This window comes from Hesperophylax consimilis, chromosome 16 (assembly GCF_061612785.1).
Source record: "Hesperophylax consimilis isolate HC1 chromosome 16, BYU_Hcon_1.0, whole genome shotgun sequence".
NCBI lineage: Eukaryota > Metazoa > Arthropoda > Insecta > Trichoptera > Limnephilidae > Hesperophylax > Hesperophylax consimilis.
Window position 1 is genome coordinate 26,482,501 of NC_142851.1, and position 19,163 is coordinate 26,501,663.

General features: G+C 34.2%; 1 protein-coding gene across 1 annotated transcript in view; it reads right to left on the minus strand.

Moving 5' to 3' along the window:
* LOC149416949 (cell adhesion molecule Dscam2-like) overlaps positions 1 to 19,163 on the minus strand; it is a 546,393-nt gene that overhangs the window by 285,907 nt on the left and 241,323 nt on the right. Inside the window, exon 4 of the mRNA XM_089641351.1 lies at positions 1,943 to 2,058. Within this exon, the coding sequence (XP_089497477.1) occupies positions 1,943 to 2,058 (116 nt within the window). The remainder of the gene's footprint in view (positions 1 to 1,942; positions 2,059 to 19,163) is intronic.

Consider the following 19,163-nt stretch of genomic DNA (forward strand, 5'->3'; position numbering starts at 1 on the left):
GGAAGTAGGCTTTCATCAATGGACTTGTCACCCAGAATGCTTATTTAGTATCACCGAATACTTACCAAAGTATTTTTTTTTAAATTTCTTGTAAATATAAAGACAGTTTTTTTGGACTCTACCGACTTTTTTACAAGACTCATGCCCGTATAACGACAGTTGTAAATATAATAGATGTTCTGTGAACTACGGACTATGTAATAATGTTGCTTAATGTTGATACTCCGAAGTGACAGCTCGCAACAGTCGCGACGCTTGTGAGTTCTGGCGGGATAAAAAAAGTACTCTCAAACATGTTTTATATCTTATTAGGATTGACCGGAAACAGAACACACAAACAAATATACAGTTAAACAGAATACCGCTACGCTCAGATAATAGAATGGATAATGAGAAAGGATTACAGCGAAATTGAAGACCATATGAAATAGAACTTGTTATACTTTATACGTTTTTATTACTGTGTTGCATTTTCACTTTATGACAATTCCTAGAACTGTCACTAATATGTCATTGAAATATTTTATTTGTACATTCAAATAATAGATTAGACCTTATAAGGTAGGTAATGAAAAGCATATTATAAAACTACATACAAAATTAACTCCGATAATTATTAATATTGTTGTTCACGTCTTTTTATTTGCAAGAAAATGCAAAAATTATATTTTATTAAACGCCTATTTACTAGCACTGAACTTATGTTATTATTTGTACTACTATGAAATTGATGGTGCTGCATAGTAAAAAAGCATCTTTGCATACAGCTATCTATATGGTGTGATAACCCTGAAAGTCTTGCAAAATAATTCAATACCATTTCTCCGAGAGGCGGGGAAAACTCCTGGCTTTATTTACGTAAAGCCTGGTGGGGGGTCGGAGGATGCTGCGCTATTATGAAAACTCAAGTTTAATCACGTGATCAACATGTATACAACCTTATTACTTGCTGAACTGCCGTTGTTCAACAATATTGTCTTATTGAAACTTCACGAAAACGATTAACATGGCGATATCGGCGCGGTTTCCCCGACAAATTATACATGATAATTATAATATTATGGACGAGTATGTAGCTTACAAAATCAGTTGAAGCATGAAAATATAAAAGATTTATTCTAACCGAGCCAGTTTAATGTAAAAATAAAGTCTCAATTGTCGTATAGTTTTATTCAGCGCGAGATGTTGAAGTTTAAAATTACTTTTTAAAAAAAGGCGATGCATTGAAGCGGACGCAGAGAAATTACTTCGGAGGAAAGGAAATTGCATCTTTCTCTTTGACCAGAAAGTGGGGATTGACCTTATTATTTCAGATGACGTCTCACTTTAAAGTCGCACTGCTTGTACTTTGAAGTAAAGTGATTATTATGTATAGTGGTGGTAGTGAAGTTCATCGGTTCTCATATCTCTTTAGCGAAAAGAGAGCCAGTAATAGTAAATATACATTTATTTTACAATAATAAGGGAAGCAAACATGTCCCTTCCCCACTTCCTCCAGCTTTACCAAAATCTCTTTAATCTCAATCTTACCCCTTTGTAAACGAAGAGTATGGCTTTCGACTACCAATCCGGAAGTCCCGCGAGGATTTGAATTTTATATGGTTAATCTGAGTCTACTGACGATAAAGTGAACCTAATTATAAATCGTCCTTAAAAACTTTCCTCAAATAAAGAAAATCAGATTGGTGAAAGCTCAGTCAATACTATTAAAACTGACACCACGCTAAATGAAAAATTAAGGTTGTATTTCCTGAATAAAACAAAGCCCAAAAAAAAGAAAACACGGTGACATTCATCAAAAAGAATTGCCGAACATGTTACTTAATTTAACCGAATTTGTCAAAATGTATCGTCGAAATAATGAGATTCAAAGTTATTCATTTTTATCGATAACGGATTAAGATTAAGAAATTTAAATATTGTGTATAGGTATGTTACTTACCATAGACATGAAGGCTTTCATTTTTCTCGCCCCCATTTCCTGCGCGGCAAGCGTACTTCATTTCCTGTGGCAAGCCGCCATGTTCAACACGTGACCGGAAGCTAGACTCGTTTTGCCTGTTGAGAAAAATATTGTCGGTTATTCTTATATCTTGGGAGGTAATTCAGGAAAACTGTTTTCAATTTAAATAATAAAAAGTTTTTTTGTAACAAATAGGTATAATGAAATCCTCACTGGGATCTCCCGTGCTGAGGATTTCTTTCAAATGTGATTAAAATTTAGTAGTATGGATAATACAGGGTTTTCCAATAAGAGGTGTTATTTTGAATAGCCCGCTATTTCGGTAGATGTTACTTTTGAAGCTGTCATTTTTTGACATTTGACAAGTAGAAACTACGCCATTAATAAACATGGAACGATACACGCTTCAACAACGCATTGAAATGATAAAATTCACTTGAGTGGATCAAATGCAAATCATCTTGAATGATGAGGCACTTCTTTAAATTGTATTTACCTACATATTCATAAGACAGGTATGGTTTTTAAAACATCACTTTCATTTAATTCTCTTAAAGTTCATGCGGTAACAGTCAATTAAAATATAATTAAAAGTATGACACTATCAATGGATTAAAACTAAAGAAAAATAATAATAACTTAAATAAAATAAATAACAAATATATTAACGTATTCTCATATAAGAGTGTTATTATTGGTCATTGGAATAGAATTTTTGAGCAAAATCATGAATTGAACCACAGATCACAAATAACAATTCAAAAATGTAATTTTCGGGGAAAGTAGCGCATAAGTCTGCCATAATGCAATGTTGTTAGTTCTTCGCAGGGAAGTTAGATACATTTTAATAGTAATAGTAATAGTGTTATTAGTATAGTATTTAGAATTCTCTTTGTCCAGCAATACAACTTTGTGTTTATTACGCTACATAGGTTATAATGAATCTTAAAACTTTCTTTGGAATGACCACAAACAATGGAATAACAAGGAATAATAATAGTACTAAGTAAAAAAAATACAAACAAAATAATGAAAGAATTTATTTTACAGTCTGCTCTTGCAAAATTTTCAATTTAAATTTCCCATTTGTAAATAAATAGACTCTTTCGCGGCTCGCGAAAATCAACATGGTAAATGTATTTGTAAGGCTTCTTATTAACGTAGCCTTCAACATTTCAGATCGTTTTCTAAAGCAATTTAGTCATCAGATTTTAATGGAATTGATTTCCAGCAAACTTTCTTTGTGTAGTTTTTTTTTAATTTACATTAACCCTATGCAGGAGGCCTTGAGGAAAATAATTTTCTTCGGGGCCTATATCATATTTTAGGATGCTGCGGATGAAGAAGAGGATGTTCTGTATAGATAACAGGAAAAAATAGTGTTCGCCAGAAATCTAGAGATCAGCGTAACAGGAGAAAGTAAGGAGTAAGTAATATATCCCTCGCACTCCGGTGCAAGGTGATGGGTCGAGAGAACAGCTTGAGAGGTCAAAGGGTCTCCCTAAACCAGTCTCTCTTAATCTGGCACCCCACCTCACCTGATGAATGATCAAATCATCAAATGTAGCGAACCACTTGGGGTGACCTATGGAATAGGTGTTGGTTATCCAATAAATGGTTACCCAAACCCATCTCCTAAATTGTATTGCGGATTCCAAATCTCTGATTCAACTTCTAATATTGAATAAACAAAAGAGGTGGCAATATCTCAATCCAGAGGACCCAGGTTCGAGTGTCAGTTACGAAATGAGGCGGTACACAATTTTAATTTTTAAATTTTTAATATTTTTGATGCCTATTTTACTTAGAAAACCTCCCAGTAAAGGTGGTCATCGATATCCGAAGTGGTTCTGTTGAGATAAAAAGTAGAAGACTGCTGGCTGTCGGTGTGACTATGATATGTTCAGTGCGGGTAGAACCCTGGTTAGGCGCAATATTTGCACTGTTTTCCAATCATATGTAAATTCCATCGAATACGATCAAGCGTTGTGCCAATCTGTGTTGAGACTGCGTCAAATCGCTACGTAAAAACGGTGGTATTTAAGACACCACAATCCGTGTATAGTATTATAGTCTCCCAGACTAAAAAGTAATATTGCTGCTAAGGTTAATGTAAAGAGAGCCCAAAATATCGATATTGGTCAAATTTATGTATCAGAAATAGAATCTTCGGTCAGAAAAATGAAATATTCACATTCACTTAGTTAAGATTTTCTTCTGATATTCTTTTGATTGTGGCTAGTTCTTACAACTACCACTAAGTTTCTTATATTCTTCTGTTTAACCTTTATGTAGAAACTGGTGTATATCCTGATTGCTGGAAAATATCAAAAAGCTGTACAAAGACTTCTGCGGAAAATATTTGATCGCTGGCAATACTATCAGCACTTGCTAAATTGTTCGAATCGATTCTGTATAAATACATACTGTCTCAAGTGAAAGCGTTCTTAATTTCTGAACAACGTGGATTTAGAAAATGTTGATCTACAGAAACCAACCTATTTTTACGGATTACGTATCAAAATCATTAGACAAAAGCCAACAAATAGATTTTTCATACAATGACTTTTCAAAGGCCTTCGATACGACGTCTTACTCAATAAACTGGCTATAATAAGATCCTCCATAAGACTATTCACTTTTTTTCTATCTTGCAGACAGATCGCAGTTTGTGTCTCCAACCAACCAACACATTTTTTGTACACTCTGGGGTATTCCAAGGCTCTAATTTAGGTCCTCTCCGCTTTTCCATATTTATTAACGACATTTCAGAAGTAATTCTCCTCTCTAGATTTCTTCACTTTGCTGATGACCTAATGTTTTTACTAGAAATACTATCTTTAGAATACTGCAATCAACTCATCAAGTCAGATATTGATAGAATTTTTGACTGGAGTAAAATGAATTGGATTTAATGTTTCTATATGTTAATTTTTGTCATTTACTAGACATATCTGGTATTACCGGTATACAATGGACGCCCGAAGTTTAAAACGTGTCTCAACTATGAAGGATCTTAGAATCATGCTCATATTGAGATGGCTTGTAGTACTTCATTGAGAATGCTGGGCGTTGTTCTACGCACTGCAAGGAATTTTGAAGTTACCCGGGTTATTATTTTTATTCAACTCCTTAGTTTGGTGAAGACTTGAAAGTTGATCGGTAATTAGGAGTCTACAGCAAGGATAGTATTCTCTCATGATGGAGAGAGTTCAGAAGAAATTCCTGAGACTTCTCTAAATGAGTATGGAGAATGGCTACTACCCATGGCTCTATCCTATCAAATTTCCTTTGGGTATGTTCAAAATGAATTATCAGGAGGGATGTACACATTTGCGTGAATGGTTCGAAAACTGAAAAACTGGGTTATCATGGAGAGCATTCATTTCTATTTACCTGTTGTCTATCTCCGTCACCGACAGCCTGCAGGTCTAACTTGCAGGTCTCCCAGCCTGCAGGACTAATATGCAATCTTACTGTTTAACAGAATTAATTCAGATATCTACTTTTAGCATCAATGAAGCTCTGTTATTACTTGTTTAGTTAATATACCTATTGCCTATTTCCATATAAGACTTTTCCTTAACATATGTATTTAAAAACTCATAAAACTGTACATTTTTTGTAATATTTTAAAAATTAATAAATACATTGAAATTAATACTTTAAAACGGTTGTTGATGTTTAAGGATCTCGACCACGATTCCGGAGGTCACGGATTCAAATCCCATCGTGCGCAAGTAAATCTAATTTAATTCATCTGTGCTGTTTCAAAATTAATTCTTAAAATAAAATAATATTATTATGAAACTCGCATATTAGTGACACGCTCCAGAGTAAAAGATACTCTCAGTGTTGCCCTGGTGCAAGATCACCATTCAGAAATTAAATATTTCACTTTCCCATTTCCTTCCCCGCTCCACTATCTTAAGCCCCAGAACAGACCCAATTTTAATATATATTTTTAATTAATATATATTAAATTTATTAAAAATGTTTATATTCGAAGTTGAAATAATTTTCCAAGTTAGAATTTGTAAAAGCCTGCCAAAACAATCAAAATCTAACGGAGTACGCATGACGTCATGCGTACGTTGGTTTTGTCGTTTCAGTATGGCCATTCCTACATGGGTCAGTATGAAATCAACAAATGCCAAAATAAATAATTTGTAAGGATAAAAAAACACATTATAGTGATTTATATTTGTGGTATTATGCCGTATTGCGATACCTCATTCAGTAGCTAACGTTTCGTACAGCATTACAATGTCAATCATCATCATCATCTGTCCTGTTGATGGACCCTGTAATGCTGTCCTGCAATACGGTACAATTCCCCAAAAATAATTAACTTTTCTACTTTTAGCCGTGAAAATCTCAAATCATATGAAACAAAAATATTATTTCTTTTGAAATAATTTTTATACCATGATGGTGAATTGCCAGCATTCTCATCACGCAGCAGATTGATATTTTAATTAAATATCAAAGAATGTTTTTATTTAAGTTGACTTTTTTTTCACTATAGTTACGCTAGTAAAATTGGGGATGCCATAGTCTCTCGCAGTTGTGTCTCCTGTGCGGTGTGACTTAACATTATTATACTGTACAAATTACTGCGTAAATAACGCACTTACATGGGTTGTTAATTAATCTATACATATTTTATGAGACAAAAAAATAGAAGCGCATTTGTCAGAATTTAATTTTTGGTGTTGTACCTACTGTCAAATAATATTTCCTACCCGAGTTTTAAAAACGTTTAAATATATTTTTTTCCTTTTGACAATAAAAGACGGAACAAATTATATTTTGTAATGATAAAACATACTTGATATAACATTCAAAATATTTAGTATGTATGTGAACCCGGAATACATTGCTATAAATAAAGAACATGTGTCATAATTTGCAGAAATTTGAATGTAAATGTATTGTTTGACACGCAGATTTCGTGACACATTTCAAACTGTTTTTTCAACTGACAGTGATTAAGGCTTTCGCGCTTGTCTGTTTACCCTGTCAGCTTCGCCTTACCGCTGCTCCTACCTCCATCCCATCACCACTCCCACCTCAAACCGACAATATTTCTATGTTAACCTTAACGTTGCAAAGGAGGGTGAAAAGGCAGTTTGGGGCTTTGAAGGTACACCCACCCTGTCCCACCCCGGTATAGGTGACTTATGGTCACCCCTTCGGAGCTCTCGCATGAATCTATTTTTTTTTAATAAAAGGCTCTACAATTTATATAAATGAAGCTAGGCCTTCAAAGTCCCCGCATACGGTGTTATGAAGCGGTATGCAAGCGCTTACAAGTACTAAACTAAGGACAACACAGAAAAATAAACAACAAAAAAATCAAGATTAAGTGTCAGGCAGATAGTTGGTGGAGGGGACCCACACTCCAGTACCTGTAAACACATAAAAGTAAAATAAACAATAGAGTGAAGGGGGAGTTTCGCCGAACCACGACTGGCAGTCCTGTTGAGAAATTGGTGGTGGTTGGGGCAACTGGTGCAGGTCAGGACTTCCACACCCCTTAGCCGACCACCCGGTGGTGCCCTGAAGATAAGTATTGGAAAAAGAGGGATAAAACCCTAAAGAACCTAGGGGAAAGAAGCGTCAGGAGGTCGGAGGCAGGGTGGAGGTTACCCCAGCCCGCACAGTCACCCCTCTGACCACCAACGCTCATCAGGGGTGGCGCAGGTGATTGGCGGAGTCCCCCGGTAAGAAAGAATAATAAGAAGCTCCAGTCGTGCATGCGGGGACGAGGCCCGTTATCCAACCCCTAATGGGGAAAATAAACAAAACAAAACAGACAACGGAGTTCAGTTCTCGCCTGTAAACTCGTTGCTGTTACTAAAAAAAAAAGAAAAGAGAACCGGAAAAAATACATGTAAAAAGAAGAGAAAATAAGAGGAAAAATGAAAAACAATAATCAATCCAAAAAGTGCCACATAAGGGCAACGGTAAATAAGTAAAAACAAAAGTAAAGGTGTAAAAATAAGATCTGCATGGTCTGTAAAGAGGACAGTAAGTATTGAATAAGATAACAAAGAAAAGTAAGAGAGATAATTAGTAAACACAGATATATAAGAGTACTTACAGTGTCTGTAAAAAGAAAAACAGTGTGTTAACCTTAGACAGGGAAAAAGAAACATATGAAAAGAAAACAGAAAATAAGAATTAAAAAGTACAAGACAAGTTAATAAAAAAAAAAAAAAAACAAAATATAAACGAATGGAAATCATCTGCAACAGCTGGTACAGTAAAAAAAAAGAAATAAGATAAGAATAATAAAATAAGAAAAACAGAATAGCATATACAATAATGAAAGAAAAAGTTTGGGGCTGGTAGTTTTGTATTTGCACGCGCAGTTAAAAACTTCTCCGATTTTTGAAGTGAAACTTCTTTAGGCGCGTAATGAATTTTCTGGGACGGAGTAAAACCGAGTCAGGATCGACACGAAAATGCGGGTACCCCCACCACCGCTCACCGTTCACTGTCCCTCTCTCACCATATGCGCTTGTTGAGGTGGGGGAGCCGCTCACGAACGTTCTCTCCCGACACGGGACAACAATCGATGCAGTTTTTGCACGATTCATTAAGGATTTAAGTGCTCATGTATATATCTCGCACTTTAGTTACCATAACCCAATTATCACGACATTAGGAAATGATATTCATGAAATTGACAATGAAAATGGCACATGATTGGTAAATTGTCATTGTAATTTCTTTGTAATTTTTAATTGTAATATTGTTATTTATGTAATATTGTATACTTGTGAATAAATTGAAAATTTTTGGAACTATACATTAATCGAACGTCATTCATCTATAAGAAAATATTAGAAAAAGCAAATCCATGCTTCGTCGTTGAATTATTTAACCTCTAATTTTCAAACTAACCTAAGAGAGAAAATAGAGATGATGAAATGAAAATAGAGAGAGAGGAATACTAGTTTTTATTAACTCTCCATATATTTTAACTAACTAACCATCACGCCGTTTCTCCGCAGGGGTAGACAAAGAAGACGGATTTCCAAATAACTCGGTTTTGGCACACAAATTATTTACCTCATTCACATTCATACATCGTTTCATACATACTCTTCTATTATTCAGACTCTTGACATTCCCCGAGTCACGAGTATCTGATTCACTTGATTGTGCCATGTCTTTCTTTAACGTCCCCGACTTCTGCTACCATATATTTTAATGATTAAAAACTTAACTGTTATATATAATATTCTGTAAACTCTCAAATCGGGGTGATACTTGTCCTCCATCTGAAAATTGCGTAGAAACGTTTATCTCCAAAGTTTATTTCTATTATCTTTAATTAAATAATGGTTCCACTAAGGACGATTACTCTATCACAGAAAGGAGTCATGTTGATATAAGTACGAATGGTAGATGAAAATGGTAAATAAAAAATCCAATTCAATAACAATTGTCAAAAATTTAAGTGCATAATAAATTTACTCAAGCATTTTAAGAATGCATCCCAATTTAATAGCTTTTCAAAAAAATGAAAAGTGTTTAATATTTCTGAAAGGAGCATCGTCCGTAGAACTTTCAAAAATAATTAATTCAGAGCTGAATATGACTCGAGACACTTTCACGCAGACATAAAATAATTAACAAAACACTTAAGTTATTTATTATCCTCCAAGGCAGCGCAAAATGAGCAGCAATTATTCACAATATTCTTGATTTTTCATTAAAACGGAATCTTCGTTGGCTATGCAAGTCGCGCGCAAAGTCACTAACAAAAAGCATGCAAACACCGCTAAACCCCGGCAAATGAGAAAACGAGGGACGTATGCACTAAATAATGGCACCAAAGAATAGGGGTACCCGGGATGAATGGCTGGGAGAGTGAGAGGGTGGGAGGGTTGTACTAAACTGTAGCCAGCTCTAAGGCTTGTCTAGAGGTAAATGCTTCTGTCCTCAGAGAGAGTGCAGAATGACATGTTCTGAAAACGGTGTATTTACTTAGCATCCATTTATTCATATGAACAATGTTTTGTAACCAAAGCCAATGGTATTTAGTTTGCAATACAGAACAGAGAAAGGGAAGAATAATCTAATGGAGGGGGGTTTGGATTTAAGTGTTCCAATATTTGTACGTGCTTTGTTACAATAATGTAGTTGGGCTCCTACATAATTGTTTACTGTGTTCAAATCACAAGTGCACTCTTTGCTTGAGTTTGATAGACAAAAAATATGATCGGTATCTGGGTTGAAAGTCCTAGAATACCTTCAGAACAAAATTCATCAATTGGTCAATTAGTTACGTACGAGTAGTACCATTAATTAAGTGAAAGTTTGCTTAAATATTTCAATGAGTTTTCCTTTTTTGCCCTGATCGTAACCGCAGAACGGCTTAAAGAGGTGATGTAGATAACTGACGTAGAATTTAGTACAATAGAGGTAAAAGATAGAACTAGAGGAATATAGTGGTAGAGTTACAGTTTAATGGGGAGGTACCTATATTGCACATTGTTGAATATACGGAGCTAACGGAGGTGTTCGTTATAATGGGTTTTTAACATTTTAGTGCGAATTTAATAGGTAGCGAGCAGGCAAAATGATTTATGGTTTTCATTAAAACAAGCTCGTTTAATCTTTACCTCAAAATTATTTATATAAATAGAAGAGTACGTTAGAAATCTAATAAAGTCAACGTAGGTATAGAAAATTTATAGTTTTATTCTGTATTTTATTGCGCATGGTTTAATTTATCACTCAGGGGAATAACATTGGCTTAAAATTCGCGATAGCTATTATTATTGCTTTGGAGTCAGTTTTCAAAGCTCCTGTAAGCACTTAAGTCATAAGTCCATTGGGCCATCTCCCATGTCTCACCTTTGACAGCGGTGGTGGAGTCCCTTTAATAATATAATATATAGTTCATCAAGATGTCATTTGAGGTTTGGTGTAGTCTCATAGTTACACTACGTGGCTTCCTATGTATCGAATCCATATCCTCATCTAAGCGGGAGGAGATCGGTTCCATAAACCAGTGTACCACCAAACCAACATATTTGTACCTTGTCCTAATTCAAGACTTCCCAAATCTCCATGCCCCGCACCCCACACCTCCTAGTCATAAATCTTTGGTTAACAAATTCTAAATGTATATGGTTGCTTCAAATAAAAAAGTAATGTTTTGATCCTAAACAAATTGGGATATTTATAATTCTGCTGCATTAGGTGTGTAACCAATAAAAATATTGGCGATTTTTGGAAAAATATCCTTCATAAGATTGTTAACAATATATTGGTTAATTAGTCGCAGACTGCAATGGAATGCTTGCGAGAATTATTATACTTTATTTTTTCATTCGTTAGTATTTTAATTTAAAAAAAAAAACGATTTTGAAAGAATTGCTCGTTGCCCCCAAAACATTAAAATAGCTCCCGGTGGGGCGTGCGCCTTGCGCTAAGAAACACTGCCCTAAATGAATCTACATATGTTTCTTCATCCTGTTCACATTTCCCAAGGCTATTGGTTCTTGGAAAATGTCTCCTGGGTGGTGTCCTGTTAATAGTCCTAGTAGCTCCCAGAAGTGAGTTTCTATTACATAATAAGTAGGTAGTTACCTAGTGAGCGTAGGTTTTGGAACATCCTCGACTACTTTAGAGTGTTTTGCTTGTACACAAGTAATAATTTATCAATATCACATTTGTATTTCTTACAGTAAAATTTGAAACAAAATTATTGTCCTTGCCTTATACCATGTATATGAATGGTCACAAAGCGTTGGTTTTATTTAAAATTAATCTTTTAAGTGGATTATACCAATAAATAACAAACCAAATCGTGTTATTCTTTTAGGTTGGGTTGGGTTAGGTAGAAAAACGAATGGATATAGGTACCTCCCCAGCTTTGAGCTTAATTAAAATGGGTTCGTAAAAATAAACTGATCATTTCAAACGAAGGTACAATCTCCAATTCCAATCCAAAGTCCGTTTCACAATAAAACTTTAAAAACGTAGCAAGTTTCGTATGAGCTAGTAACGTGCTAGCCCGAAGGAACAATGGAATAATACTTTCCCTCCCATACTGAAATTGCTTGGGAGCGCTTTGTTCTGCCCAAAATTATAGCCGGTGATTTAAGCACATTTTGTAATTGCTATCGCCGTACGGTATGAACGATTTGCTGGAAGAATTTTATAGGCAGTCTTGGGAAAAAGGCAATTCTTTACTAACAGATGATGTTAGAAGTTTTCATATGTTATGAACATTGCAATGTATTACTAGTAAATCTGTGAATAGTAGACTTAGCATCCAAAGAAGTATGTTTTTAAATTTATTTTATTTAATGAATCCTAACAAAGATTTCCTTCGAAATCGTAAGATTTGTGAGTAGGTATTTAGATACTTGTCTATTTAATTACTAACAATGTATTTAAGGTTATTTTATTTTTAAATTTCAAATGAGGAATTCTTCACCTTTTTTTAAACTTTCATCAGTCCACCAGGCCAGTAGGTACCATAATATTTAAAAAAAAAATACGAACAAGAAAGTTTAAATTAACACTACGATTTCGCATTAGAAAGAGGAATTTTTACTGAACAATCAAAACGGCCACTATCTTGAGCCGAAAATTTAATATAGAAATAAATATATGCAAAATGCACAAGTTAAAACAGGACTTTGCTGCACTTATAGAAATTGTTGAAATCGATCGTGTTTATGATGATCTACTTTACATCGGCCTCGAAAACTTTTATTATTTTCAAAATTCAATATGGATTTGCGAATCACCGAAATTTTCCAGATTATTTTTAATATCAAACTAAAAAGTTCAAGTATAAAACTTCTTCATTTGCCTTCTGAAGTCCAACTTTGCACATTCAATACAATACAATTTGCCTTCCATAAATAGCCTCCGATTTCTCAAAATAACGTCAGTTCTCTTCCATCTGAAGCCGGCAGTGGCCATATCATGTCTTATGTGTGGATAAACTTTTTCATAATAATAATATTTAGATGATTTTTATAGCGCAGTATTTGTGCAGAATCAAGGGCGCTGTACAAATATATAATACATTTCTACAATGATCTATGTTATTACTAACTATATATTGAGATAATATACAGTACAATACTAACCTGGTAGGTCACTTGAGATTAACACTTAATTAACGTTAACTGATTGTTTATTAGCGAAATCCCCAAATAGGGTGTCATACAATATTGGTATTGGGTTCCTCTTTCGTTTATTATGAATGCAACTCACCTAGTCCTGCTTGCAAAAAGAGATTATGATATTGATATTAGCTATTTTTGCATAGTTTCCCTAATTTACCATTTATATTTATCTCTTACTAAAAATTGAACCCAAAAATTACACTTCGTGTAGTTTTCACTTGATGTGACATATTGGCTATAAAAATGTGTACACTAAATTATTTTGCGTAAAGTTATAAATATAAGTAATCTCACAGGCTTTCTTCGGTAGAAGCTTTAGCGTAAAGAGTGATGGAAAAGCGGTCGCACGATGTTAGCTGTTTCGCCTTCTCTGAGCTCAAAAATTCTCGCTTAATCCAATTATGCAAGCATACCGATAAAAAAGAGATTTTTGTTAGAATATTTATTTCATTATTTATCTAATAATTTTTGAATTTGTTCAATCAAGTAAGCGAAATTTTAAAACATAATATTTTCAGTTCATTTTGTCACTTTTAGACACATTTCGTGGAAAAAAATTACTTTCGTAAATCGAAAGGTTGCCGAATAATAAACCTAGAATTTTCAAAGTATTTTTGTGAGAATGTTTATGACATAACGCAACTTTTTTTTTCAATTACAATACTGACAACAAGTAATTACACGCAATAATTAGTCGAGTGAAATATCAATAAAAATTGAAAATATCTCCCGAGTAAAAATAAATGCCGCAAACGGGAATTAAACCCATACCTTCTGATGTCCGGTCAGGTGCTTTGAACCACTGAGCTATGTCGGCTTATTTCTAACCCGCCAAATAATTCAATACGTACTAGTACCTCAATCAAAAATTACTGCTTATTATATTGTTTCGCCTGTAAACAACCAACTTTATTAAAAGATAAATTTAAAAAAATTACAATACTGACATTTGATTATTGATTTGATTGTCGTTTCACGCTAATCCATAAACACTAACGAAAAGAGCCGTCAGTAGGAATATAATGCGATCCTACAGCAGAAGGTAACTAAAAAATTAATATATTTTGGCGGTGCCTACTTAGTGCACTTTTTCCAAGGCACTTTAAAATAACAGTTTTTAAACCATTTTATAAGTATAGTTAGTAATACATATTATAAATTATCATACAAAACCATTTTACCAGTCAACGAAAACTATCATTTATAATTTCAAAAAATCTTTTTTAAAGCACGAAACTAAAAATACAAAAAAGTATTTAATCGCAAAGCTTTGTTGCTATTATTCAGAAAGCCAGCTTTTGCGTGCTAAATCCGCGGATCTCCATCTCCTAGTAATAGCAACAAGAGTGTTCACTGTGTTCAGTGTACAGTGCTTTCTCTCATTACTCCGTGAAAAGTATACAGGGAACGGAGAAAAGACAGCGGTACTTTGTATATTTCCAAGCCAGCAATATTCCGTTTCACAAAACACTCCGTAACGAGGAGCGATCAATTTTATTTTCTTTGAAACGCTTCAACGCAAAAGTTTACAATAAAGCTACTATAGATAAACGACGAGGAAAGCTATACAGAATGGTATTGTACGATAGAGAGCATTGTATTGTCCATAATATGCTGGTTTTTACAAAAAAAACAAGGTAGTCTCCATTTTTTAAAGACATTTTAACTATTTGGGTCAGAAAGTATAAAAATAATAATGATAATTTAATGCTATATTAGTAACATCTAGTATTAAGGTATACAAATTGGATCTACTTAGTTCGATTTGAAAACCACATTATAGAGGAGATGTATACAAGCAAAACCGTTCACTTGTACAAGGACATAGTGTCATTTCTTAAGAATAATAGCCCATATGGTAAATAGAGAAAACAAAATCTAGCATGAATTAGCTAAACATGTTGGGTAAAAAAATTGAAAATTCATTTCTGCTAGCTAGCCTTAGATGAACACATTTTTCTACCGATTTGTAGGGTTCAATCTTTGCATAACATTCGCTAAATACTCGTAGGCACCTTATAATGCATATCTCCGTTAAGTCGTTAGTGTCCGAGGTATTGGAAAAATATTTGTTTAAAAAATGTATCTACAAATTAAAAAAAATATTGTTGCGTATATGTGTAGAGGGCCGTTAAGAAAAAATCATTTCATACTTTTCATCCGAAATATTAATAATTTCTAAAATCGTTTGTTTTGAACCCCTAGTTCAAATGAGATCATCTCGACAAAATTTGTCTGCAGGTTTGCACTATTCTGAACTCATACACCGCGTTCTCTTCCAATTCGTCTGCAGGTTTGCGCTAATCTAAACTCGCGCACCGCGTTCTCTCCCATGGGTCGTCTGCAGGTTTGCACTATTCTGAACTCTTACACCGCATTTTCTCCCATGGGTCGTCTGCAAGTTTGCACTATTCTGAACTCTTACACCGCGTTCTCTCCCATGGGTCGTCTGCAAGCTTGAACTATTCTGAACACTAACACCGCGCTCTCTTCCAACTCTGCAGGTTAGCGCTATTCTACACTAATGCACCGCGTTGTTTCCTATGGGTCATCTGCTGGCTTGCACTATTCTGAACTTATACACCGCGTTTCCTCCCAATTCTTTTGCAGGTTAGCGCTATCCTTAACTCATACACCGCGTTCTTTCCCATGGGTCGTTTACAGAATACGTGAAGCACATAGACATATGAATATTAGAAGCGAAAATTGTGATAAATAAGCGAATTAATTAATATATGAATTTGAATTTTTTGTTGTTGAATTTCGAGTATACTTACATTCTAACTTAGGACTTTGAGATATAAATTTTGTACTGCGAACTGATTTTTTAATTTTGCAAAAATAACCTCTTTGTCTATATCCACCTTCAATGAAAGTAATTTATCTTCAAAAGATTCAATTTAAATGTATTATATATAAATTCGTCGGATGCATAGAATAAAGTACAACACAGTAAGTGCCTTGTTGACATGTTTCGTGACACAAATGTTTACCGAATTGAGGCTTAAATTTCCAACACTGTGTTTACAAATTTCTATGGTGGAGATCTACGATATCAGACGAGTGTAAGTGAGACAGAGCGCTGAGCTATTTGGCTAAATGGAACATTTGTTTCCATTCCGATTTGTATGGATGGCACTTCTTGTATTATTCTTCATCCTATCGATAATCGGATGGTATTATGAGAAACAACAGTTTTTAACATCAAATTTATTTTATTTCTATACAATTTTTTGTGACTTTGTTCTAATTATATATTAAAGTGAAATACTTGAAAAATGATAACGTCAAATAGAAGGAATACTTTCTACTTCTCTGACCTAGCACACACTCCTTGCTTCAATCTTTTTTTTTATTCTCGTGGGTACATCGTGCATTTGTTATTTCATCTCTTGACCTGACCCAACTAAAGGATTTATTCACTTGAACGACTCATGTCTTCCTTAGTGGTCGACTATTTCCTCTAGATATATTTATGTGTGTATTTACATTTGTGGTACTCCTGTCTTTTTCCAATTTCCTAAGACGTCCACACCAACTTAATGACAACAAATTTTTATAAGCTGTCTCAAAAAGATTAGTTTAACATAAAAAAATAAAAATTAAATCACATTCCATAATGGAAGAAACTCTTATAATCGCCCTGGTGTAAAACCACCATTCAGAATTTGAAGTTTGCTTTAAATGGCTTTAGACATGTTTAGTGACCAGATCTGTAACTACGCACACCGTGTATAGTAATTATAACTATAAATAATAATAATAAAGAGGTGGGTAATGGGGATTTTCTACACAAGTGTTATAAGATTTAGACTGTCAATTTTGAAAGCAACCTATAAATAAAGACTTCTGTCAAAATTTTGCGTAATTTGAAAGGCCGACTGGGTAATTTTAATTAATTTCTTGCCTTTCACAATTTCGAATCCCTGGATTGTGTCAATTGAAATATTCGGTATCCCGAAACGAAGCCTTGTTTGATAACAAAAGCAATATTCCCGTTTAGAGGCTCCGATGAATGTGGAGGCAATATTTCATCCCGACCCGACCAGGCAATCCTGAACGGAAAAGCTGCAACCTACAAACAACCCGTACTATAAGGCCAATCTTATGTAGGTGTCTAAAACTATGTTATTCTTTTCATGCTTGAAAAACGCTACTGACCATAAAATATCTGTTCTTATATCTAGTTGTTTCACAAAACTGAAATATTATTATTTATCCTGTTATCAGAACTTGAAATGAACCTTCATTGAACTTGTAAATCGACTTTGAAATTTAAACAATTTATAAAAACTTCAACGTTCATTTTGGAGTTCTAAAAAAGTCCTTTTCAAGTTCTGTTATTTAATCATTATAGACTAGTTGCTTGACAAAACTGAAATAAAAACAGAACCTGAAAAAATCTTTCACAGAACTTGAAAATGAACGTTGAAATTTTATAAATAGTTCAAATTCTCCGAAATAACTTGTCCTTACTTTTCAAAAACTTCAAACCTACTTAACATTTCAAAATTCAATACATCTTTTGACCAGAAAAATCATTAATTCCAAGCCACAAAATCTTAAAAGTTCTTCAAAATTAGCCTTTTTGAAATATGTACATGAATTACACTTTTGTATTCGGGAATGAATTAATGCAAATCTCGTCTTTCCGACATCTTGGCAGATAGACTCCTTGTCGATGACAATGCATTCCACCAACCTTTTACTGATACACACGGCAACACGAAATCGGCAGTTAATAACGAAATAAATGTCGTTTGAGGTTGTTAGCGCGGTTAACTCTAGTGTCTGGGAAGGAAGGTGCAATCTGCTGTCAAACCATTTATTTTAATTTTAAAGTTCTAAAAGACTTACTAATTTTTTATGTGAACCTCACAAGATCGCCTCTGACTGAACAGTGTACAGCTATGTCGCCCCCCCGGTTGGGCAGCGTGGTGAGGCGGGTTAAGACAAGAGCTGTAGGGAGGGATTTATTAATTCGGGTCTTGAGGGTACCCGGATTATATGATGGAGAATACCCGTCTTACACAAAAATAAGTCAAAAAAGCGGCCCGCTCTCATGAAACTAACATCAACTATGAACGGGTGTTCCGCTCGTATACGTTGAGTTTCACGCACGTGCAAAACTGCCAGGTTCTTAGAGCAGGCTCCATTAAAATACGTGTAGAACAGACTCAGCAGGTCCACATTTCGACTGAGCATTAGAGATGGCAATCAGTCTGTTAACAATGGATTTTCAATCAGACGGACTGCCCTCCTTTGCACAGAATCAAGAGGGTTTATAAAGTATCGTAGGGCTAAATGAGTTATACTAAAACTGTTTTTTGAGGGTAATTTAAAAAATATATATATATTTTGGAACCCTATAAAAGAATCCTAATTTTTTTTTTAATTATAAATAATTTCGAAAGAGCCCGCTGTGAGAAAATAATACCTATTGTTAAAAAAATAAAAACAAATTTCCTTGAATATCTCTTCTTAGGTGCAGTTGAGAAATATAGAAGAAACAACGATATTGAGTCCTAGTTGTAAAAAATTTCTTACATTTTCTTGACAGCATCAATAAAAGCTTTAAAGCAGAATTATAATGGGCGGCAGGTTTTTGTTCGGAAAATAAAATCAGAATATTTAAAAAATGTTTCCCTTCCTTACAGTACACAAGCAATCAATTCTAAAAGCAATTTAACGTCTTCCAGGTGATAATATATATAGAAAAAAGTACTTTTGAGGATTTAATACACTAGAAGGGTGTAAATATTTGGCGGAACATTTCAGGAAGGAAAGAAAGGGTAAAATATTAAAAATTTACAAATGTACATTAAGAAGCGAGTTTAAGAAAGTTCTAAGAAGATTAGTGTTAAAGTGGAAATTCAATACAAAATAATAAATTGTTTTTGAAGTACAAAAGTAAAAAGTTAGAGAGTGTCCTATCCACCAATTTTCTCCACGAGTAAAGTGCTTGTAACGTTTTCCTTAACTTTATAAAGTCCCTTAAAGTAGGATTGAAAGTAAAAATATATCGAACAGTT